The sequence below is a fragment of the Manis javanica genome, chromosome 10 (assembly GCF_040802235.1).
Source record: "Manis javanica isolate MJ-LG chromosome 10, MJ_LKY, whole genome shotgun sequence".
Taxonomy (NCBI): Eukaryota; Metazoa; Chordata; class Mammalia; order Pholidota; family Manidae; genus Manis; species Manis javanica.
The window spans coordinates 56257279-56282873 of record NC_133165.1 but is presented as its reverse complement, the minus strand read 5'-3'; the positions used below and the strand labels follow the sequence as shown (position 1 = coordinate 56282873).

General features: G+C 38.6%; 1 protein-coding gene across 5 annotated transcripts; it reads right to left on the bottom strand.

Moving 5' to 3' along the window:
- On the bottom strand, positions 1-25309 carry CEP20 (centrosomal protein 20). 5 transcript variants are annotated; one of them, XM_017666517.3, is made up of 6 exons: positions 19804-20028; positions 16774-16971; positions 14641-14725; positions 12847-12983; positions 1650-1765; positions 1-1101 (listed from the first exon to the last, which is right to left on the bottom strand). In XM_017666517.3, the coding sequence occupies exons 1-5, from the start codon at positions 19829-19831 to the stop codon at positions 1689-1691; spliced, it is 525 nt and encodes a 174-aa protein (XP_017522006.1). In that variant the 5' UTR covers positions 19832-20028; the 3' UTR covers positions 1-1101; positions 1650-1688. The 5 variants fall into 5 exon arrangements, with proteins under 5 accessions (XP_017522006.1, XP_017522005.1, XP_036848320.1 ...); XM_036992425.2 differs by lacking the exons at positions 1-1101; positions 1650-1765 and adding exons at positions 13799-13845; positions 25142-25309; XM_036992424.2 differs by lacking the exons at positions 1-1101; positions 1650-1765 and adding exons at positions 13767-13845; positions 25142-25304.
- Positions 25310-25595: the final 286 nt, after the last annotated feature.

Here is a 25595-nt window from a genome sequence, read left to right as displayed (position 1 = left end):
TTATTGAGTTCTTAATTGGTTTTTATTAAATAACATGTTGAAAGTATAAAAGTTGCATAGGTACGAAACAGGTTACAGAGTAATGCATACAAAAGCACTATGGACTACATGTGGCAGTTCTGTTGAGCTTCTATTTGGATGATTTTATATCAATATCCAAAATGCTAAACTCCAACATTTTTTCTTAATCTAGTTCTGTGTGATCGCAACTCCTGAGGTAAATTTAGTGTCCACTGCCAACATCCTTGGATATAAACCAAGTTCTCTGAGAACTCAGAAATTTATATTCCCATATACAATACAATGGAATTCATTGTTACCAGATACTAGATTTCATTTAAAGCATGAAAATGAGCCCTTAGAATACAATCTATGTATGTATCTAGCCTCCTAAGAGGGCCTCTCAAAACCCTTTGCCTGGTAAAGTATGGTTTAAGGGTATTTCTTTAATAATTTTCTCCATTCAGGTAAAAAAAATCTTTGCTAATCTGTAAGGACCGAACACTGACTAGCACCAATATTAAATCAAAAGTATCAGTAATACCTGAAGCCAGCACAGAATCACTATCGTGAAGAGAACACCAATTTGTCCAGTTTCCTCAGGAAGAGTGCTGAAGCTGAATTCATTGGCGTACAGGTGCCCACTCAGTTCTGTTCCGAATAAACCTTACAGCTTTCCCCAGGGAGGTGTCACCTATTCTCATCATCATCAGTGAGATCAGTCTGTAGACTCCACATTATAAAAATATCTTAATAAATATCAAAGTAGCATTTTAGAGATAGCACTGTAAGAGCTCTTACTGTTTTTCTATCCCAAGACTAAGACTTGACATGTAATAAGAATTTTAGGGCCCAAGTAAGTAGGAGTTGGCCCTTTCATAGCTCATCCTGTAACTGCACAACTGAAGGCCCTGTGGAAATCCAACAATGCCCTCTTTTACAAGGTACTTTCTGGCATTTCTCCTAAAGCCTGCCTCTTCATGCTTATTCCACATTCTTTATGTAATAAAATAAACTCTTTGTTTTACTTACAGCAAAATTGAAAAAAAATAATTTCCCCTCTACCTTTCAATTATATCTTTCAGTAGAAGCCAAAACGGTCTAAGGAAAGAAAAAAGTACATTGTTACATAGTTTAAAAGTTCAGCTTTAGATAGTAATTCAAATATTTAAACTGAATTATAAGTGGTTATCTGAAAAAGAGCTAATCAAAAAAAAATCAAACTTTGTAGGAATTAATTTTTTAGTTAACTCCTTTAGTGTTCTTTTAAATGTTTTTAATAACATGATGAATTTTACCACAAATCCATATAATTCCAGCCTGAAGGGAATTTAACTAATGTACCACAAAAATGAATTAAAGAGCACAGCATATGGCTATAAAGACCTGAATTATTTTTAATATATAAGAATATACAGGATACTAAAAAAAAAAGCCTTTCATTTCTCACAAATTCAAGGATCTTTAAAATACTGCCTAAAAACAATATATCTTTCAAGTCAAATCCCATAAGCTAGATGATGGTTAATTTTTATTCACAAATGCAGTAAACATTCCTAAATGTTTTACAGAAACTCAAGTTTCTATACAGTACAAATATTTGTGATGCATTTTGGTAACACTGGGAGAATAAATAAGTTAATACATACAATTTTAAGATAAAAGATGAGATGCTCCAAATGGAAATGTCATCTCTTCACTGCTTGAGAAACATGAGGATCTTCAATATTAGTACTTTTCCCCTTCTCCTTTGTTAGATGGTCATCTGAAATAACAGAAACAAATGTCAATACTTACCCAAGTCAAAATCGACAGGAGGAAGACATATCTACATGTATTTTTAGCATGTTATCTATTTAATACTGTAGGAGTTCTTTAGATGGCGTAGGACAATGAAAAAAACTATTTTGTAAACATTTTTGAAGACATGAGCAATGTTCAGTGCTAGGCACTCTAATTAGTCGTGTTGCTGGCCTTTTTTAAGGAATAGGGCATGCCCTGGAAGAAACCAAGTGTAAGTAGCTACAAACTTCTCTTACATAATTACAAGACTCAAAAGAAAGGATGTTGTTCAATTAGCATTTTAAAGAATGCCAAAGTTCTTCGACTAAAAAGATGAAAAAAAAACCTGTCTTCAAACAGAAATGCCTCCCAGCAGTACCCTCTTGTGGCAAGAAGAAAACTAGCACAGTTTGTATCTCCCTACCAAAATCAGAAACTATCCAAGAAATTGCAGAAAATGTTCTTGAGCTAAAACAAAGCTGAGAGAGTTCAGAAGCGCCCAGAACCCTTGGGACCACCCACTATGCTCTAACAACAGTGAAGAAGGGGGTGCTATCTGCTTCTGCTCAATTTCTATTGTCATGGGAAAAAGGTGTGGAGGGTACATTAGGGTTCTAGAACCTAGAGACTTAGTATCCAAATACAACAAAAATGCAATGCACAAATAGAATTCTGAGAAACTGAGAAAATATGAACCCCCCGGTTCCCCAAACACTTTCCGCAACTGCAAATCAACCTTTTCAATGACAATTTGGTAACAAGAGAAAGAATACAAATTTAGACAAGTTGTTACAAATATGCAATTTTAGCACCAAAAACCATACTGGATTTTCTAATCTCAAAGACATTTTGTACACACCTTCTTATTAGTCCACAGAAGCTGATTAACCTTATAAATAATGTAAAGTGCTAGTACCATTAGGTCTGGATCACAAATGACTACCTCCCTCGATTTTAGACAACTTTGCTGGCCAGAATAAAATTAAAAATATACTTAGGACACAACCATTTTTTTTTCTTTGTTTATCCATTTATTTACTGTATTAAAAATTAACACATTTATTCATTTCAAAATAGCAATAGCCAACCCATTTTACATGTTAACATAGCTATTTTAATTTAAAAACTTATTTGTACTTTCCAAAATAAAAATATTTATTAGAATGACATTCTTCTACATTTTTGCAAATGTTTTTGTTAGAAGATACGGATTCCTATATTTGTTCTATATTCAATCTTTTGAGAGATGTACTTTTGGTTGAAGTTTATAAAGACAACCCAACTTCATGCAGATGTGTAGTTGGAAAAAGGAGAAGCATTTCTGTGGCCTTTTCACATTATTGTGGATATTTTTCTTTGACACTATACCAAAAATCAACACATGGTAGTTTCTTAAAGTTCTTCTACAATGTGAAAGCTGAAAGTATTCAATGATTTTTTTCAAGTTCTGTCATATTAAAATCCATTGGTCTATCTTATACTTTGTGAATATTTTGCCTATGCATGAGTTTGTGCCTTTGTACATTGTTATTTGGAAAGTATTGTTGTATTGAATATGCAAATCTTTCAAAAGTTGACACATTTCATTATCCACATAGAAAACTCACATGGCTAATACCACCACCAGTCTCATCAGAAAGGTCTTTAAGCATCAGGAATCTGTCAAGCTCAAAATGGCAGGTACAAGTTTTCCAAAATATTTTATCATACTGTTGTTTTTCCTGTAACGGCAGGCTCATTGTTTGTTTTTGAGAAAATTTCTGCCAAAAACCCAAATGTGAATAACCATGGTTTGTCTGTCAGGCATTCTTTCCAATAAAAAGGATGGCTAATTTAGCTCACAACTCAGACGAGTGCTTTTCCCTGAGACAACCACTGTACTTCGGAAGGCAGCAAAGTGCTTATTGTGTACTTCCCATTTTGTCATGCAGAACAGTACAAAGACATGCACTCAGGGAGAGATTAATAAGATTAATAGTTTTTACTGCATCATCGAGGATATCCTTGAGTGAAACTGGAACTTTTTTCTGCCAGTGTGTGATGGTGAAGAACACCACGGCTGTTAGGAGGTTCATGCCTCTGCCTTGATTTGTGGTAAAGCAGCAACAGTGCCCACCATTGCTTTTGCACCATCAGTACAAATGTCTACACAGTGAAAAAGGCAAATAACATCTAAGTATTATTATGAAATTAGTCTTAACCTTCAGGTATCCCCTGAAAGGATCTTGGGGACCCCAAGGGGCCAGCAAACTATACTGAGAATCACCACTATGAGTTGTTGAGGATTAGATAAAATGATGTCTGTAAAGCATTTGCCACAGTGCCTAGCATATTCTAAGTGCTTAATAAATGCAAGCAAGTTGTTTATTATTAAAAATTATTTCATATATTTTATCTCACAATGACCTCTCTGTCCCCCACTGCATCTAGCCCAGACGGCGTTCACAGCATAAGCTTCACTGGATTATATTCACTGATAAGCTTCTCAAGGGCATGTATCTGTAACCCAGAGGCTTGACTAGTGTCCAACTCACTTAAATTAATAAATGAGCTAGTCAAGGTAAAGATGGCTGCTTCCATTTTATAGATAAAAAATGCTGAGTGTCTGAGATTGAATTTTCAGGTAGTGTTCGAACCTGTACTGGTAAGGTCAATGCTGAGGAGCAGGGCAGAGGGTTAGGCAGAAAAGGGGGAACCCATTAGGAGTAAGAGGTGAAGGAAAGATAGGGGAAAACTTTGTCTAGTGTAAAGATTGCAAACAGACTGCCCAAAGGCCAAGCTTGCACACTGCCGCCTACACATGGTGCTTTAAATTTTAAATAGTGACCAAGGAAAGTGATAAGAGTACAAACAGGCAATTTGCATAAGAGGAAATCCAAAGGCTAAAAAGCATCTTAAGAGACATTTAAATTCATGAGTAATCAGAATATTGCAAATTAAAGAAGTAATGAAATTTCCCTTCATACCTAATAAACTGGAAAAAATAAAGAGCTGTATGAGGCCCAGCAATGGTATCAATGTGGGTGCACAGGAACTCCCACACACTTCTGAGGAGCAGGTAAGCCCATGCTGTCTTACTGAAGCATACAGGCAATGCCTAGCCAAATGAGGTGCAGGCCTACCTAGGACTTGCTCTTGGGCAAGCATCCTAAATAAATTCTCAAACTGGTGCATACATTTATATAAAGCTTCAAGAAACAGTTCAATGTAGCAATATTTGAGAGTGGTAGAGAGCCAGGGGCATCTAAGAGTCCATCACAATGTAATGAAAAGGTAAAGTGTGTTTAGTATACACCATGGATCATTGTATCAAGTGGGTCCTGAAGGAACTAGATGTAGGCTCAAAAGGTAGCTGAAGATAGTTTAATGAAAAGACTGTTTACAATGTGTACACATGATTTAGGGAAAGCAAAAAGGAATGGTAAAGCCCCAGGATCTAGGAAGAGAGGCAAGTGGAGAGAACAACCTGAATCAACCAGGACTGCAGCTCTAAGGGAGGGGCATATGACAAAAGCTGGGCTTCTGGTAGAGGAATGCAGCTACTGACAAACTGGACTAGCAGGGAGGGAGCCAGGAAGACAAATACCCTGACCTCTCTCTTCCAGCCCTCTGAGCTTCTGGTAGTACTTCCTGTTTGCCAATCCAATGGGAATTTAAAGGGCAAGGGAGCCAGGGAATAGAGCAAAAAAAAGGAAATTCTTTAGTAAATCTGAAAGGGCAAACACAGAATATCAATCAGAAGTAGTTGCAGCAGTTGCAAATAATGAACTAGTTGTACACAGAGTAACACAGAGGAATTTTAAATATAGAACTGAGAGTGAAAACGAAGAACCAGAATGAGATTCATGACACAATGTCATTTAAAAAATCCACATGAAGACAAAGATCAGAGACAACACCTGAGGAGACAGACCTAAAAAAAAAAAAAAAAAAAATCCACACGATCTAAATATACATATGTGTGAGGACACAACCATTTTAGATTTTCTAGAAAAGCATTATAGAAAAAATGAAGTATGTTATTCATGTACTTCATAGATATGCAATAAAGTTGAGCTGATAATGTTCTGTTATTTCTGTTATAAAATATCTGATGTTTTATTTATAGCAAAAACTACTTTTCCTCCAGTATTATAAACACAAACATCAGCAGCATAATGAACCAGCTACCATCTCAAAGGTAAGTGTGCCTAGATAAGCCCTCTTCAATTCTGTCAGGACCTTGAAAGCTTTGATAAAAGAAGTACTCATGTTGAGAGCTTTGGACTTATTTTCAAATAAAAGTGTTTTATATTTTCTATGATTCATTTTAGTGTTATGTATTTTAGGTTCGATGAGCTTATGTAGAGATAATATTGTAATCTGAAGAGTAATTATTTTATTACCCTTATAACATTTTCAACATCATCAAATACAACTTATGTAGTCATCAGATAGTAAGCTAGAGCTGAGAAAGTAAATGGAATGCTTAGGTGTGTTACTGGAACATATGCAATCCTCAGCTGCCAATTCTTAAATTATTTACAAAGAGTTCACTGCTGTGCCAAGAAAATTTCTGATGATCAACCAAAGTAATTTGTAAAATCACTGATTTTCCTCTGTTAGTTCAGCAGTCATCCTCATTTCTAGGCCTTTCACAGAACTTTCCACAGAATAGACCATCCAAAGCTCTACCGACTTGAACTCAATTCTCTGCTTTCTCTGGCACTTTATACATAAAGGACCCAAAGGGAACTACTGCACTTTTCTCTCTCTCTCACTCCCACGGCACCCCCATTCCTACTTACACTACTAGAGGCCAATCTGTGACCTTCACCTAAGAAGAACAAAACTCCGTTAGGAAATATTGTGTGATTTAGAATTTTATTAATCATTTTAATCATGAATATTAAGGAGACTGATTATAGAAAGCTGACTAACCAGAAAAGTTATTTCCCAAGAGGTTATTTTCCCCTATGGGAGAAAAAACTGATGTCATAGGTTTGCTACGTTAACAAGTTGTTGATGTGTGCAATACCCATTGGTGACAATTAAGCAGAAAAACCAGTATTGTATTATCATATATTCTTGGTAAACATGTAAACTGGTAAAGCCTTCTTGAAGGAGAATGACTATTTTTTAACACATGTATGCTCTGAACCAGCAATTCTACTTCTTGGGGTCCACACAGATATTTCTCCCATAAAGAAGTAATGCTACCTTGTAATACAGGAACAGCAGAAAAATTTAAAAGTACATCAATAGACAGTGATTAGCAATATTATGGAACACTACACAAAGTTAAGAATGAAACAGAAGTAGATCTATACACACTGACAAATGAAAAAAGAAAACTGCAGGGTAATATGTACAGTAGCAATGCATATATATTTAAACACACAGAAATGAGTCCTGAAGGATTCCCACCAAGCTGCCAACAGGGGACCTTCTATGGAAGGGTGGGAAATCAGGGAGTTAGGGGAGAGACAAGGAGGGAGGTTAAAGGGAATTTTACATTATATTACTAGAATGTTTAGAGGGCTTACTAATATCCTTGTGTGTTTTGTTTTGAAGCACTTGCCAGTTAGGAACTAGTGACAATTCCTTACCTGCCGGGAGCCATGCTACTCAAGCAGTGTAGCAAAGCTCAGGCTGGAGGAAGACCCCCCGCAAAGCAGGGGCCTTCGCAGCTGGCTCCCTCTATTACCCACCTTGAGTTTGTTTTTCTCCATTATACTATTGGTTTTGTTTTTTGCTTGCATTATTGCCAAGAGCTAAGCTAACCTTTGCTGAGCAGTGTGGAAAGGATGAGAACATAAACTTCCCAAAAGCTTTTCAGGACAGTGCTCCTGAAGAATAGAACATGCAGGGGCCAAATACCAAAACCTGCTGTTAGTTAGTCAAACATTGACCACCCCATTTCCACTGAGAATGCCCCCCTTGTTTACAATGCTAGTGAAACTAGTGATGGAAAGTTTTCTAGAAATAGAGTTATGAGAGAATATTGAATAGAATAACCCTGTTGACACTTAATTAATCATCTCATGTTTTCTTCCCTCTACTACATCTATAGTTCGTTTTTCTTCCTTCCTAATTATGGCCCTTTACTAGAATTTGTGCCTCATATGTGAGATTACCAAATACCACAATTTTCCAGGAAGTAAAGATACCTCAAAACAAGTGCTGGGCATAGAAGCCACGGAGCATAAATCTGCAAAGAAGTGAAAAACTAACATTTTCAAAGAACATTACTTCTCTCTCACTTGCCAGCTTTACATGTCCCTGTATGGCCCCAGAAGATGGCTGGTTAGCCAGAGACGGGTAAGATTCCTCAAAGGAGGAACAACCTAAGACAGGCACAGTCGCAGGGGGGCCATCAGGTGAGAAAAAGGGGGACCAACAGAGGTGAGGCTTAGAACCTCACCCCCCCCAGTTTTGAGAGAAATCTTCTATACTTGTGGATGTTTTGTTGCCCTTGTTCAGCTTGGATTAAGACCTGGACTGTAAGCACAAACCTGATCATCTATACCTGCCTTCTTACAGTTCTAAATCATGCTTTCTATCTATATCTTGCATTTACCTACTATATTAACATTTTATTAGATTCACATATAAAGTATAAAAATCAAATGAATAATCATACATTATATTTGACGTGATTGTTTATAGTTTAAGGTTTATAGTTAAAACAGAAACAGTTTCTATGATATGAATGCCCTTGCATTGTTCACCATGTAAGAACCTGTTTAGTCCCTGAAGTAGGGGAGTCATGGAGACCTGTGTAGCATATGTCAGGGAGATTTTAGTATCCACACAGAAGAAAGAGAAATGTAGATAAGAAGGGGAAATTTAGTTTGCTGCCTACTGTGCCCTATAAAGGGGTTTAAGGTGAAGATATGAGTTTATGATTTTAGATTGATTATAAATTTATTAAAGCCTCTAAGAATATTTTTGTGGGAAAGCTAACTGTGGCACTAGGTGACCTGTATTTCATCCTGAGCTGATAGACTCCATAGTCGCTGCTACATACTGCATGCTCCTACGGTCACATGCACTACTTAAAAACTACATTGCATAGAAATGTAAAACACAATAGGGTACATGTTAATAAGAAAAGTTTCAGTCAAAGAACAGAAAAACAATCACCTGTCTAACTCTTGACCAACCATGAATAGATTAGAAAGGAAAAGAAAGAAAAAGGCTTATCTATACTTATTGACCAACTGCCTATACTAATTAATCATCAGAATAATAAAAAATAATCATATCCTCGTGCAAAATGGTATAAATAAAGCTGTCATCGGCACTTTGTCGAGAGACCACCTCCATCTGACGCCGTGTCCTGTCTCTCCATACGCCGACTCCATCCTGCACCTTCAGGCATCCCACCCCTAGGCTGGAGCTAGACTCCCGCACTTACCAATCCCTGAAAAGGGAACAAGGAAAACTTCTACATGTTCTTTAAATGGAAAAGGTACAGGAATGGCAATCACAGGTGCTGAGTCTGCTAAAAAGTACCAGCCATGGGATTCAGATGAGTCGCTTGGCCTCTTAGCCTTGTTCATCTCAACTGTAAAATAGGTAGGTGGGAATGATTTCTTTCCCATCACCTCAGAATTCTAAGATGGACAGAAGGATAACTCCTAGTGAAGTCAGATGTAACCTCCAATAAAGGTCACCCTGATTCACAAGCATTTCACTTTCATAAATTATTTAACATGACTAATATTGCTCACAGCAGTTTAGGAAAACTTTAAAAGGCAAATTTGCATTTTAGATGTCTCCTAAAAGTTTACTTCATTCAATATTTATATTTGTCCTGATAATCTGCTGCCTAAGCCCTACTGTGACTGTCCTCCTTAAAAAGAGAGGTCAAGTGGGGGAACTGCATTTGTGCTTTCCCCTGAAAATGAAATACAAAAAAAAATGAGAGGTCAAAACTCTACCATAGTTGGAAACCCTAAGCTATAAACCATTCGATTCATATTATCAAATTGAGATCCTACTGCTGATGTAATCAAAATAATTTAAGGAGTGAGCATTCTGAAAGAAATATGTGCTATTCTCCTAGGAATTTTTTATTTGCAGATAACTATCACTCTACCACAAAAAGGATCCTAAAAATGCAAAGGACACATAAACCTGTGACTTCTCTATCTGTACCCAGCAATCTTGCTTTTCAGTCTCAGAGGGGGAAAAAAAATGATGACTTAATAAAAAGCTATTTATTCAGTATGCTAAGGATCTAAGCTGCTCCAGAGAGTACAAATCTGTGAGAATCAGATTTTTCAGTATTTTTATATAGAAAGTATATCTCAGAATTTTGTTCAGTTATTCACTTCCCCCACCCCCATCTACCCCTATTGTTTTTCTTTTTTTTTTTTTACCATATGATTTCATCTTTATAAATTTCTAAAAAGTGCAAACTAATCTTTAGTGACCGGAATCAGATCTGTGGTGGCTTTGAGATGTGAGAGTCGGAAAGAGTTTGAGGAACAAGGTTTATAAAGGTATGAGGAAGCTTTAGAGGGTGACAAATATGTTCACTATCTTGGTTGTGCTGATGGTTTCATGGTTGCGTTCATGTTCTGAAACTTATTTCAGTTATACTTCAGTAAAGCTGATTTTAAATTATTCCTTAATTAGCTTCCTAAGACTTTCAGAATAAAAACAAAAATCTTAATTATAGCCCACATAACTCACAATATAGGTAGGTTACCGGGAAGGCAGTAGAGCACGGAGAAGACAAGTAGTGACTCTATAGCATCTTACTATGTCGATGGACGTGACTGCAACGGGCAGGGTGCGGGGGGGACCTGGTAATAGGGGCAAATGTAGCAACCACAATGCTGCCCATGCGAAACCCTCACAAGACTGTGTATGATCAATACCTTAATTTTTAAAAATCATATATATATATATATATATATATATAGCCCGCATAGTCTGACCTCTACTTTCTTCAACCTCTTCTCACTTAATGTTTCCTCTGATTTTCTGTGTTCCAGCTATTTGAACTTATCTCAGTCCTTCCTACACTCCTTGTTTTCTGACACATGTTCTTTGTGTATACTATTCCCTCTATTGAGATACTTTTCCTCCCTCCATCTGTCCCTTAAGTTCCCACTCTTTCTGATCTCAACTCAGTTATCACTTTCCCAGTTATACCTTCTCTGACCTCTTTTATTTATTTTTGTATTTTTTCATATTTTGAATTTTTTTTATTAAGATATGATTCATACACACTCCTACGAAGGTTTCAGATGTGGTTACTACACCCACCCATACCATCAAGTCCCCACCCCACACCCCAATGCAGTCACTGTCCATCAGTGCAGCAAGATGCCACAGATCAATTATGTGCCCCCTCCATGCTACACTGTTCCCCCCGTGATACCCCACACCATGTGTACTAAATATACTACCCCTCAATCCCCTTCTCCCTCCCTCCCCACCCGCCCTCAAACACCCCTCCCCCTTGCTAACCACTAGTTCATTCTTGGAGTCTGCTGCTATTTTGTTCCTTCAGTTTTGCTTCATTGTTATACTCCACAAATGAGGGAAATCATTTGGCATTTGTCTTTCTCCACATGGCTTATTTCACTAAGCATAACGTCCTCCAGCTCCATCCATGTTGCTGCAAATGGTAGAATTTGTTTCTTTCTTACGTCCGAATAGTATTCCATTGTGTATATGTACCACATCTTCTTTATCCATTCATCTACTGATGGACACTTAGGTTGCTCAAGTGCTGTGATAAACATAGGGGTGCATATGTCTTTTTGAATCTGAGAAGTTGTATTCTTTGGGTAAATTCCAAGGAGTGGGATTCCCGGGTCAAATGGTATTTCTACTTTTAGTTTTTTAAGGAACCTCCATATTGCTTTCCACAATGGTTGAACTAGTTTACATTCCCACCAGCAGTGTAGGAGGGTTCCCCTTTCTCTGTATCCTCGCCAGCATTTGTTGTTCTTAGTCTTTTCGATGCTGGTCATCCTTACTGGTGTGAGGTGATATCTCATTGTGGTTTTAATTTGCATTTCCCTGATGATTAGTGATGATGGGCATCTTTTCACGTGCCTGTTGGCCATCTGAATTTCTTCTTTGGAGAACTGTCTCTTTATATCCTCCGCCCATTTTTTAATCAGGTTATATGCTTTTTGGGTGTTGAGGCATGTAAGTTCTTTATATATTTTGGATGTTAACCCCTTGTCAGATATGTCATTTACAAATATATTCTCCCATTCTGTAGGATGCCTTTTTCTTCTGTTGATGGTGTCCTTTGCTGTACAGGAACTTTTTAGTTTGATGTAGTCCCATGAGTTCATTTTTGCTTTTGTTTCCCTTGCCTGGGGAGATGCGTTCAGGGGTTTAGTTGCTCATGCTTATATTCAGGAGATGTTTGCCTATGTTGTCTTCTAAGAATTTTAAGGTTTCATAACTTACATTCAAGTCTTTGATTCATTTCAAGTTTACTTTGTGTATGGGGTTAAACAATAATCCAGTTTCATTCTCTTGCATGTAGCTGTCCAGTTTTGCCAACACCAGCTGTTGAAGAGACTGTCATTTCCCCATTGTATATCCATTGCTCCTTTATCGTATATTAATTGACCATATATGGTTGAGTTTATATCAGGGCTCTCTAGTCTGTTCCATTGGTCTATTGGTCTGTTCTTGCGCCAGTACCAAACTGTCTTGATTACTGTGGCTTTGTAGTAGAGCTGAAGTTGGGGAGCGTAATGCCCCCAGCATTATTCTTCCTTCTCAGAATTGCTTTGGCTATTCAAAGTCTTTTGTGGTTCCATATGAATTTTAGAACAATTTTCTCTAGTTTGTTGAAGAATACTGTTGGTATTTTGATAGGAATTGCATTAAATCTATAGATTGCTTTGGGCTACCTCTATTGTTTTTCCAAAAAGCATTTTATATTTTGGAAGATAAGCAACACAGGTTTAAACGATACTAGACAGAAGTAGAATAAAACTATGAGTCAAAAGCTTATGAAAAAGTATTCCAAAGTGAAAAATACATATGAAGAAAATATACTTGCTGACAGCTAAGGGATAAAACTCAGAAAACTCATACCCATTTTCTTTCTTCCACTAGGTTGTCTGCCAAGACTTGGGTTTGAAGGCTGAAGTGAAGACCCTTTCAGATAAGTATTTTGGATGTCATCCTTAGTTCCATGCAAGAAATGAGCTAAAATCCCATATAAAAGAGGTCTAGAGCAGGAAGAAAACCAAAATCAATTTAATTTGCATAAACAGGTAAAGCTTAAAGCATCTAAAAGGCAGACTCTGACACCAAAATACCCACGTTTTTCTCTAGACTTAAAAAAGTTGCATGGTTATTATCCAAACTGCAAACTGTTTCAAGCTTTTTTAAATTTAAGAGTACCATTTAACTCTAAAGACAATTTTAAAACCCAGAGAAAACATGTTAACAACTTAAACCTCATCTAAACTAAAATACAACTTCAATCAATGCACACGAATTTAGCTTTTTAACTCCAAGTCCAGTATAAGATTCCCCAATACCTAACATAGTCTGATACACAAGTATTCAAAAAACACTTATTGGATTGATAAACCCTTGCCCAGAGACAGTTTTATGTCCCAAGAACCAGACTGCCTAGGTTCAAACCCTGGCTTCCTCACTTGACCTCAGCAAGATTCTTAATGTCCCCCTCCTTGTAATGCTTCCTCCCTACAAATGAGAATAAATGTAGTCCTTACCTCATAAGGCGGTTGTAGACTAAATGAGTTAATAAATGTCAAGTGTTTAAAACTGCGCCTGGCACACAGTAAATGTTATATAAATGTTAGCTATACAGGAGTTGCCTAAGAACTAGTATTCAAAAAGCTACTTTTTAAAACATCCTCTCATTTTTTTTATTCTCACCTTGCAATGTCATAATCATCATCCCCCATTCATACATGAGAAAACCACACCTCAGATAGGATTTGCTAGCAATCCCTTAGACAGTAAGTAAACAAACTTCATACTTGAACTCCAAGTCCCATATTCTTTTCCTTACATTAGGTTGCCTGGAGATTTCTATCAGTACCACTGCACAAATGGAAGCTGAAAAACATTAACATGTTTGCAGAGTGCCACTTTAGACTCCCACTGGCACATAACGCCTAGTATTTGCTACATGTATCATATAACATCCCCCCCGCCAGATTTAGGTATCATTGACCAAAAAAACTGAAATATATTTAAAGTCTACAACATGATGACTTGATATATACTGTGAAGGAATACCCCTCATGGAGTTAATCAACATATCCATCACCTCACATTTACGTGTGTGTGAGAGAGAGAGAGAGAGAGAGAACATTTAAGCTTTACTCTGAGAGAGTTCGGGGGGCGGGGTGGAGAGAACATTTAAGCTTTACTCTGAGAGAGTGGGGGGGGGAGAACATTTAAGCTTTACTCTCCGAGCAAATTTCAATTATATAATCCATATTACTTTTTAAAATCTGAAAACATTTTTAAACAAAGCAGTAACTATCTTTTAGAAAGCAAACTGTTCACAGTACAAAGCATTAAGTTGGAAAAGAAAGTGACCACAGATACAGAAAATAGATGGGCTTCTGAACAGTCAGTACAGGGCAGTGGGAATGGACAGGAGATACTGCAGAGGCATAATTAATGGGACTTTCAAAATGACTGATGGAGAAATAAAGAGACAAAAATTTTAATAAATTTTTTAAGACTTGTTCACTACTGCACATCTTAGATTTGGTGCAGTGATAGCTAGACACACACTAAACACAAATAAATACCTGCTGAATTAGAGGGAAATAAAGCTACTACTATACAATTACGACTCCAATACAATATATGAAAGTTTATTAAAAGAAAAATTCTTACATTGTATCATCCTTCGATTCTTCAAATACATTTAGTTCACGGACGAGAAACTGTCTGTCCAATGGAACTCCAGGTTGACCAGCCTCTGAAGGAAAAAGCATGAAAATACTTAAGTCTTCATTAATTTAGAAAGCAAGTATGATTTTGTTAAGAGCCACACTTACTAGGTATACATTTTTCAGATTTTAGAAGAATGCTGATGGCACATACCAAGGCGGATCCAACTGTATGTGATTTTATAACTCTCAAAATACCTATGTCGTTAAACACACAACGATACACTTTAACATAAATTCACTTTTTAGATCCCCCAGTGTTTGGTTGGCAAAATACTGTTTTTGCTTACTAGGCTTCAGAGGTATGGTTTCTAAGAAGCCTACAAATTAAACACATAACAGTAATGCTTTAACTTGGTGGCAAGAATTCCAAAAGTAAAATCAGCCCTAACATGAAGTGCTAGCAAGGATACAGGGCAACTAGAACTCTCATACACTGCGGACAGGAGAGCAAAATGGTAGTTACTCTGGAAAACAGCTGAGCCATTTCTTATAAAGGTAAGCACACACTTACCACACAGAACTCAGCAATCCCACTCTTAGATCTTTACCCAAGAGAAATGGAAACTTAATGTTCACACAAAAACTTGTACATTAATGTTCATTGCAGCTTGATTCATAATTGCAAAAAACTAGAAACAACAAGATGTCTATGAACTTTTATAGATAAATCAGTACAGCCATACAATGGAATGCTATTTGGAGGGGGAGGTGGGGAACAAAGCTGAATGTCAAATGCATTATGCTAAGTGGAAAGAAGTGGACTCAAAAGGCTACATCCTGTATGGTTTCATTTATACGACATGCTGGAAAGGCAAACGATAGATACAGAAAACAACAGATCAGTGATTGCTGAGGTAGGAAGGCAATGAAGGGGCATAGAGAATTTTTTGAGGTGATGGAAATGAACTCTTGTGATAGTCATTGTGGTGACAGTTACTGTTTACATTTGGTAAAATCCACACAACTGTATACTAAAAAAAGTAAATTATATTGCATCTTACTTATACCTGTTTTCTTAAAGGCCAAGACACTTAATATGAAACTTTGATTACTGTCATTTATTTTATTCTAGGGAAGTCCAAGACACCTAGCTGGTATTTTCATAATTTCCTTCTTTTCTGAATATAATGGTATTATACAGCAATCTATAACAAACTGATGGAGGTGGAGATAATGATACTGAAGATCCTTAAACCAATAAAAATCAGTTTTTATTCAATTAAATGTGCTTAATATTAAAGATCTAGAATATTAATCTATTAAATGGAAGGTTCTAGCACCACAAATAATTCATTCTCTTTCAAAATCTATTTCATGATCTCTTTTCTTTGATGAGGCACATCTCCAAGGCATGAAATAGTCTTGAAGCACAAACCTTAAAAAAGGGAACCAAGTGATGTACATGCAAGGTGCTTTTGATTGTCCTCCCAATCCCATTTCTCCCCCAAGCCCAGAGACAATGCCTATGTGGACTACTATGCATATCCTTCCAGTTCTTTATTCCTTCTTAAGAAATAAAATTTAACAGATAATGTAAAACAAATTTTTCTTGAACTGCCCACCTCCTCCCCCAATACCATTTCTCTCCCTCCCATCACTAGAGTGAGTTTGGAGTTTACCTACCTAATCTTTTTTAAATACCATATGCTTTTACGTACAATTTATACATATCTCTAACCAATCACAGTAGCAATATTTTGAGGCTTTATCTAATGTTTGGTATTTTTAATAAAGAATATATACATATATATTTAATCTGTGGGTGCGTATCTTAAAAGCATATACATAGAAAAAAGACTGGCAGCAAACAAGGTAAAATGTAAACAACTGTTGATTCTCAGGATCAGCAATTACAGATGCTTTTTCAAAGTATGCACCGAGCTTACAGCTTATTTAGTTTTTTCTCTTACAATATAATAAGCCTCATGAGAACCTGTTCAAGCTACAGAAAGAGTCCATGTGATTTCTATGTTCCAGTCGCTCAAATGACAGATCTCCAGGCTAAACACTTTCTGGGAATTGGGGGAAGGGAAGAAGCAGATTTTTGTCTCAGGGATTAATAATAACCTCTTACCTGCTATGAGGACAGATGCCGTATACTTATATTTGTTGAATTCCAAATATTCCCGAATTAATTCATTAATTAGAAGGTTTTCATGAGACAATTGTGGTCTTGGTTCCCTTTCATCATCTAGAGCACTGAAGATTTCAGCTCGAATCCTTGCCCTTAAATGTCCCAATACTCCTCTTTTTTCCAAGGTGTCCTTCAAAACTGTTAAATATAGAATATTAATGGTTCAATTACAGAATAAATTTTGTCATTCGTGGGCATACTTTGAAGAATAATGCTTAAAAGGTAAATGGCATAACAACAGTGTTCAATCTAAACACTGTCATGAATTGACAATCATCAAATTAGCTATCACAGCCATGTTTGTAATAAAAAATACAGCTCTCAAATTGCAACGATTTACTATTTTAATATATTTAAGCAAATTTAAGTGTATCCTTCTAACATAGTCATTGTCAAAGATTATAGTCTGATACACATTTTTTAATGAGAAAAAGAAGGTACAGAATTACACCTAGCTTAGTAGGAGCTGAACTTAATCCCCAGTGCTTACATATTTTCAAGGGTGTTTATCATTGCAGACAGGTTCTATGTATTACTGAAAACCTGTAATCTAGAAAGATGATGATGAAAGATAACAAGCATACTTCATAAAAGGGAGGAATATGTTGTGTCTTTTATATCAAAACATCTTATATCCAGAACCCTTGAGGAATGGGCCATTCTGAATGAAAAGGTTTTTTTGTTTGTTTTTTAAAGACAATTATGAGTTAATTCCTTAAAATAGGATTTTGACATGGTAAGCTTATTTAAAAATCTAACACGTGACTATTATCACTGCCATCTTTAAGGGATCAGGGATATACATGCTGAATGTAACCTGACTCTTCTTGATGACTGTCATTATTACAAATATCAGGAACTGCAATGAGATTTAGCCATAAATACTGGCACGGATGGTGAGAGGCATAGGGCTGAATGGGCACCATCTCTTGCAGTTGTGTGGAACCTTCTTCTTTCAAATTGTCCCTAATGACTAAGTAACATCTCCAGAGAATCAACTCTCCCCAACAGTGCCCAGAACACAGTAAAAGTTCAATAAATGCTACCTAGGAGCTTTATGAAACAGTGCTATATACTACTGGTGTAATAGTTTAATTCTGTATTGTGCCCTGCTAAGTAAGTACTCCATGACAACCAACATTCATAAAGGGAGCCCAGGAAGCTTACCCATGGCAGGCATGGGCATAAAATTTTCCTAAGCTGATAAACATTGAAAACCTGGGTTATATGATTAAAGAGATACAATCTAGACTAGACTTACACTTGCCTGTCCCTTATTTTTAAGTTATCCCCTCGACCTTTTTTGCAGGTATGTAAATAGAGTTATCACCCAATCAGACTTTGTAAGGGGCCCATAAAAGGAAGGTACTGGCTTATCATATTCTTGGGATCATAACTGAACCCCTGCTCTTTAATTCCATCTTTGGAAATTAGATGGGGAGATTTTTTTCCACTGGCAAGGATTCTGTCCCAATTACTCTGTATTTGCACACAGCATAGTCTCAAACTCAGCAGAGAAATGAGAATTAAAGAAACTGGAGAGAGGAAACCTAACCTGCCTCAGTTGCCTTCCCCAACGTAATGAATTTCTCAGAGGCAGAACCAAATGAGGGAAAATAATAATAATAATAATGCTTAACAAAGGAAAAAGCTCATAAAATAAGAATTGACTGGCGAACATTTTCACTGGGTTTCTCTTTGAAACAAAGCGTATTCAGAACTGGGGAAAGCAGAAAAAATATAAGGGGTCCCTTAATCTGTACAGGACACTCCTAATTCCCAGAGTTATGCCTTCTTTGCTCCACATCATTTTGCCCTTCCCTTTATCACCATGCTTAAAACACTGTCTTAGAACTTCTTCAGAAAACGGTTCCTAACCTGGCTTCTATCCCAAAGTATCCTTAAATCCTCCAAAACTGTATGCAATACTACAAGTGATATGTACTTCCCCGGAAGAGGGGGTTCACTGATTCACAGGAGTCTGTTCTTGTGGATAAAGACATGTCTTTTTTATTATTTATTATTGTTCACCAGCCCGGGCCACAAATACACATTTGTATCCACGCTTTCTGAATCATATCCGCAAAGAAATTCAACCCCTCCTGGCCATTTCTAAGAATTACTAATTAAGACCCCAATTTTGGGAAAACTGGAACTGGTTTCATTAATTGGGCAACAGTATCTGCCAGTGGTTAAATCTGGAGCTCTGCTTCCACACACCTGGGTTCTCACACTCTGCCTCTTTCTAACTAAATTACTCTGGGCGCCCTATTTCACCACTCAGCACCTCAATTTCCTAATCTCTGAAATGGGCATAGGGTTGGTACAGGGAACCGATTCGGTAACACGAGCTGGGCAGGGCCTGATATACCAGGCTCATTCACTGACAACTATATCTACTAGTATTACTTGTCTGGATATCTGCTTCAAAATTAACAGTATATTAATGTTACCAATTTAATGACTTGCATTTGCACCTTTGCGGAACTTCCCCTGAACGGGCAGGACAATGGCCAGGAAACTTTCTACCGTGTTGTTCCCGAGGGAAAATCAGTACCTACCTCACCGGTTGTTGCGAGATTTCAAAGGGACAACCCAGCAAACGATGTAGGAGTGTGTCGCACACCACCAACGTTTATGAGTATTGTCATCAGCCTCGAGTGAAAGGCCCGTCCCAGGGCGGGTCCAGAAAATGCACCAGAGGCCCAGGTGTGTAGAGCTCTCAGGTGCCTGTAAAAATCTTGCGACTCCTCCTCCAGCTCAAAGCTGGTTTCAAAACCGCTGCTGGGGCAACGCTTGCCTCCCGGAGCCTTGGCGCAGCAGCCGCCCCACCAGCCAGAGGCTCCGCAGGCCCTAACGACCCCCAGAAAGGCTAACTATAGAGTTCCGCGCGCCCTGCTTTCGACCCACCCTTTTCACAAGCTGAAGGCCAGACTCATTTCTCCCAGCAAACCTCTGGCTCACACTCACCAGCCTTCAAGTCGGTGACAGTCGCCATTTTTCAACGGCCACCCAGGGCGCTCCTGGGCCGTGCGCACGCGCAGCTCCGCCCCTCTCCGCCGCGTGGTCTGTAGCCAGTAGGCGCACAGCTCTCGCGCTGTCCACTCCCGCCCCTCCCTGTTTACCTTCTCCGCGGTTGGGTGAGTGGTGACCGTGTAAGTGACCCCACCAACCAGCGAGCGCACTGGGCGGGTCCTGCCGAGAGAGGTGGGAGGGGGAAGGGAGACTGCGGAAGGTCTGAACATTCCCTATGCAAGCAAATGGTCACCCCCTGCCTAGCCTTAACCAGCTAAGCCTTTCTTAATCTGCGCACTGCGCATCTCTGTAGCCTCAAGAACTGTTAAAAGCTACCGTCTCTTAAGCCTGTGGTTCGCAAACTTGAGCATGCATTAAATTCACCGGGAAAGCTTGTTAAAACAGATTGCTGGGCCCCACCCCTGGAGATTCTGATTCAGTAAATAAAGGAATGAGAGCAGAGAATTCCATTTCTAACAGATTCCCAGTTGATGCTAGTACTACTGGCCTGGGGATCACACCTTGAGAACCCTTAAGTACTTGATATGAGCCTGACACAGTGCTGAATGCTTCACATACGCTAGCTCACTGATTTCTCTATTAATACTCCCATTTTACAGAGGAGGAAACAGTCTTTGCCGACTGAAAAGACTTAACCAAGATCACTGGCAAATGGTGGACTTGAGATTCAAACCCAGGCCTCATGCTCTTCAAAGCCTGTTCTCTTCCAGTGGCACTAAATACTGGGCAGTACACATAAGATAATAATTCAATAAATTACTGAATTTATAAGTATAGCCCAATGAATATATTTTCAAGGAGATCGAATGGAAAAGAACAGAAAACATGTTAGTGTTTTTTGAAACTTTTATTCGGGTCTGTCTGTGTGTTCTGGTTCCTGGTGTGTTTCTCAAAGTAGGTAGCAATTTTTAAAAGCTTGAAAGACATTGTAACGTAATCCGTTCCAGTTCCAAACTAGATTAATTTTGACCTTGTAGTGAGACAGGGACCATGGGTTTAGACAGAGTAGGGTGAGGGCCCCTGGTAAAAAAGCAAGATAATCAATCCATTGTGAGATTTGCTTTGGCCTGCTGCAGCTCCCAGCTTATTTTTCTAACTTTACCCAGGTGCTGCTTTTCTTCCTCCAGCCCTAAACAAATGATTTGTTGCAACTTTGGCAATGTAGGGAGCAAGCCCAAAACAACATAGTAAAAATGGGAAGGATTCCTTCTTGAAAATAAGATTGCATCTTAAAACCCAATTAGTTTAAAAAGTAAGTTTCTTAACAAACACAATAACTCAGCCCACCTTGGGAGCAAAGCAGGCAGTCTTGAGTGATACCTCCCAGACCAGGAAGCTGCTATCCTGGGAGGAAATCAGGGCAGTAAAATTCTTACACATAAACAGGAACACTAATTAGAAACTTAATGTCTCTTCAAAGATAAACATTTTGGGACCACTTAGCAGGTGTACATCCCTAGCCTTTTGTCCCTCAACCACCTATAAAATCCCTAGACAATGTACCCGGGAGCTCTCTTGCCCCTCTTAGCCTAAATCAGGAGCTCTGTCCTTTTGCTTTATTTGTAAATAAAAGCTTCTCCCTTAATAGTGAATCTGTGGCTCTTACTACACTGATGGACAGTGACTGCTTTGGGGTATGTGTGGGGACTTAATAATAGGGGTAAATGTAGTAACCACATTGTTTTTTCATGTGAAACCTTCATAAGAGTGTATATCAATAATACCTTTTTAAAAAAAAGCCTCAGGCCTTGCTCTCCTACCTTGAGTGTTTGCAAAGTTCATTCTTTGGCTCTGAGAACAAGAACCCCGGCATCAATGGGACACAGATCTGTTCTGTAACCTTAGAAAGGTCTTAATTCTATCACATCTTCCTATTTTTAAGATACACAGTGCATGAATTCCTGGCATCTGAAGAAATTTATAAGGATTAACTAAATTGCATAGTTAGGTGTGAGCTCTTCATCATTGAATATACTGAGGAGGAACTCGAAGAGAGGCAAATAGTAATGATTGATTAATAGTGGTCATCATACAGTAACTAATATCTATTGCCACTCTCTTCATGACTGGCACTGCTCTAACAGCTTTACTTAATTTTCACCTCACTACTGTGAGATAGATACGCACAAAGCAATCATCTAGAGTAAAGTTTCATTTAAAAATGTGTACTCCAACTGGGCAATACACTGTGTTGGTGAGGATGTGAAGAAACAGGCATTACTGTATCTCACTGGTAGGTGGGTATCTGCCCCATCTTCTAAGACGGCTATTTGGCAATATCTAATCAACCTTTCATACCCTTTGACCCATCAATTCTAGTTCTAAGAATGTATCTTACAGATATACCCACACCTAATTACAAAGTATATGTAAGAATATTCCTATAGCACTATTTATAGTAGACAAAAATCTATATAACCTATCAGAATGGCTGAAATAAAAACAACTGACATTGATAATAGAAAATGCTGGCATGCCTATATTGCTGGCGGGAAAACAAAGTGGTAGAGTCACTTTGGAAATCAGTTTGGCTTATGAAGTTGCACATACATATACCAGCCAACCTAGTAATCCCACTCCTAGGTGTTTATCCAAGAGAAATAAAACTTATGTCCATATAAAAACTAGTATGCAGTACTATCTGATTTATTCATATTTGTCCCAACTGGAAATGGCCCAATGTCTCCCAGCTGGTGAATGGAAAGAAACTAGTAGTGGTGTATCTCTACCATTGGAATTAGTGCTCAGTAACAGAAAGGAATCAACCACTGATATGTGAACTATATAGATGAATCTCAAATGCACTGGGCTTGGTGAAAGAAACAAGACTCAAAAGGCAACATCTTGTATTTATATACGACATTTTGGAAAAGGCAAATTCTCTTTGGTAAAGGGACAGAAAACAGATCTGCGGTTGCCAGGGGACTGTCTATAAAGATGCCCTAGGAAGATTTTTTGAGTGATAGAACTCTTCTTTACCTTGGTTGTGACTATACTATTGTACATGTTTATCAGAATTCATAAAGCTGTACAGTTTGAAGGGTGAACTTTACAGCATGTATGCCCTCAATCACCTTGACTTAAATTACTGGAAATACCAATATCATCAGTCAGAGAGCTGGTTAAGTATGTTAGGGTTCAGTCGTAAATGAAATACAATCATACCAAAGAAGAGGAATCCTAATCATATAGATACATAATTATCATCAGGATGCACAGAAATTTTAAAAAGCACTGTCCAGTAGACAGCGGCAGTATGTCACTAGTGAATTAAGGGGAAATACTAAGTATTTGTTTGCCTGTACATGGACACCTCAGAAAAGATATATAGGAAAGTACAAACAAAAATTGTCCTTTGGGAGAAGGACTGGGTGACTAAAGGTTGATGGTCAGAGACTTGTTTTATAATCCATAGACTCATTTTGATTTAAATGTTTAATTATGTGCATGCATTACTGTAGGCAACCACCTGTATGCAGGTGCCCCCTGATAGCACCTCCTCTCACTGCCCTCAGTACTTTGATAAGTTCTATTTTGAAATGTGAAGGAACTAGCACCTCCCTTGACCCATGGGAGCCAGTGGATAATCCATGTTTCACGTGGACATTCCTGAGACATGCTACAGTTCCTTGGAGGGCCTCTAGTGAAATTGAACCCTAGTTCCCAGTGTGTAACCAGGGCAGTAACTCATAATTGCTTTCGTTTCACTCCTTCCCTATTTCACTCTCAGATCTTGCTCCAGTTTCCTGGAATTTTTCCCAAAATAAACTTTTCGCTAATAAGTCCTCGTCTTGGATTCTGCTTTTTTCGCCTAAACCAAGCTAAGACAAGTACCTTTATATACATAAAGTTGAGACCAATACAGGATTCTTGCATGATCTCTCATTAGTGCAATTAGGAGCTTCAGCTTCTTTACACAGGATCATTGCACCTGATTATCTTGAGTGGAATAAATGGTCATTCATGAACTTTATGGAATCTGAATTCACGAGGTGTTATGACAAAATGGGGATTTCACTGCTGTGTCTCACCTTTTATTCTCTCAGTATGCAATATTGTAAACTGATGCAAAAAGACGTAGCTGGTGTGTGCAGAAAGCGTTCCAAGCCAGGCAGAGCATGAGTACATAGAGAAGGAACTTAAATGTCTGCTCAGGCCTCAGAATCTTGTTTTGATGTTTTAATGACATAGCTTCAGGGGTTGGCAACTACAACCTCCTCCTGTTTCTGTAAATGAAGTCGTATTAAGACACAGCTGTGCCTGTTTCTCTAATGCAACATTTGAGTAGTTGCAACAGAGACCACATGGTCCACAAGCTTAAAATATTTCATCTGGTTATTTAAGAAAAAGTTTGCTTCCCTCATAACTTCCTGTTCTGTAATCTTTCTAGGCAAGGCTTATACTAAACAGATCAATCATTTCTATTTTCTGAACAATAGCCAGTAACACTTATGAAACCCACCCTTACTGTGTGTATGTTATTTCACATCATCCAAAAACCAGCTGGGAGGCAGATAGTTCATCTCCATTTTACAGAGAAAATGAGGTTTGTAGAGATTAGATAACTTCTGAGTAAACAGCAGAGTCGGGATTGAACCCAGAGTCCATGACCCCTACTCAGCTATTTTCAGTTATCCCAAAATGATATGCTCTCCCTCCCTCCCCACTCCCTCTTCCTCCCCTTCCTCTCCTAATATTTGGGCCTTTGCATTTGCCCTTCCTTCAGTCTGGAAACTTCCTCCTGCCCTCTCCTCTCCCTCCTTAGTTAATTTCCACCCCTTCTTCAGGTCTCAGGTTATACTTCATTTCTTTCTAAATTATCCCTGGCCAGATTAGGTTCCTCTTCTCAGATCTATTGGTGGTTTGGGGGGATGAGAAAAGAGAGGGCAACAGAGGAAAGAGAAGGCTTCCAAGTAGAAAGGAACCACACCTCACTGTTCCCCGCACCCAGGCTCAAGGTCATGCCCCCTTCTTGGGGGGCAGACCACTTCCAGTGCCTGGTCCATGTTGGGGCAAAGGATTCTTCACGCCAGCTTGAGACAATTCTTTGAGATCTCTTCATCTTCCAGAGCTTCCTGAAGGGGTGAGGCCTTATGGGGGACTGGTAACAGTCTAACTTCTTCCCTCTTCCCCACTCCCAAACCCCTTCCCTGGGCGTTGATCCCAAGAGCCCTTCCTGATAAACATCCTGCATATCAATCTCATTCTCAGAGTCAGCTTCCCAGGGAACCTGCGTCTTAATCCCACAGACCTGCGGACAGGTCAGCCTTACCTGCTCCACTTCCCCCGGTTCTTGACAGTGACTCATCACTCAGCAATTCCAGAGCATAGGGGGTTCCCTGCACTGCACCTGGAGGGTGGCAGGCATGTGGAGAGGACAGTCATCCTCAGAATTCCCCAGAACTCCTCCAGCTTGCACCACCACCATGGCAGTGCCACCTTCCTACGCTGGGCTGTGACTCTTTGCTACATTCCTGTGCCCACGCGGGACTGCCTTGCAGGACAGAAACCTCCCTGCTTGGCTCTGATAGGACAAATATTTGTAGAATGACTGGATGTAGAACCAAGTCTGACAAGGCAGCTCACCTCACAGGTGAAATGGACATTCACAGAGGCAGCGGGCCCAGAGCAATTAGACCGAAAGTGTGGGAGCTGGAGATGGCAACCCAGCCCTGGTCTAGTGACTGAGAAAATGAACCCATGGGGATAAGAGGTCCCCACTTCTG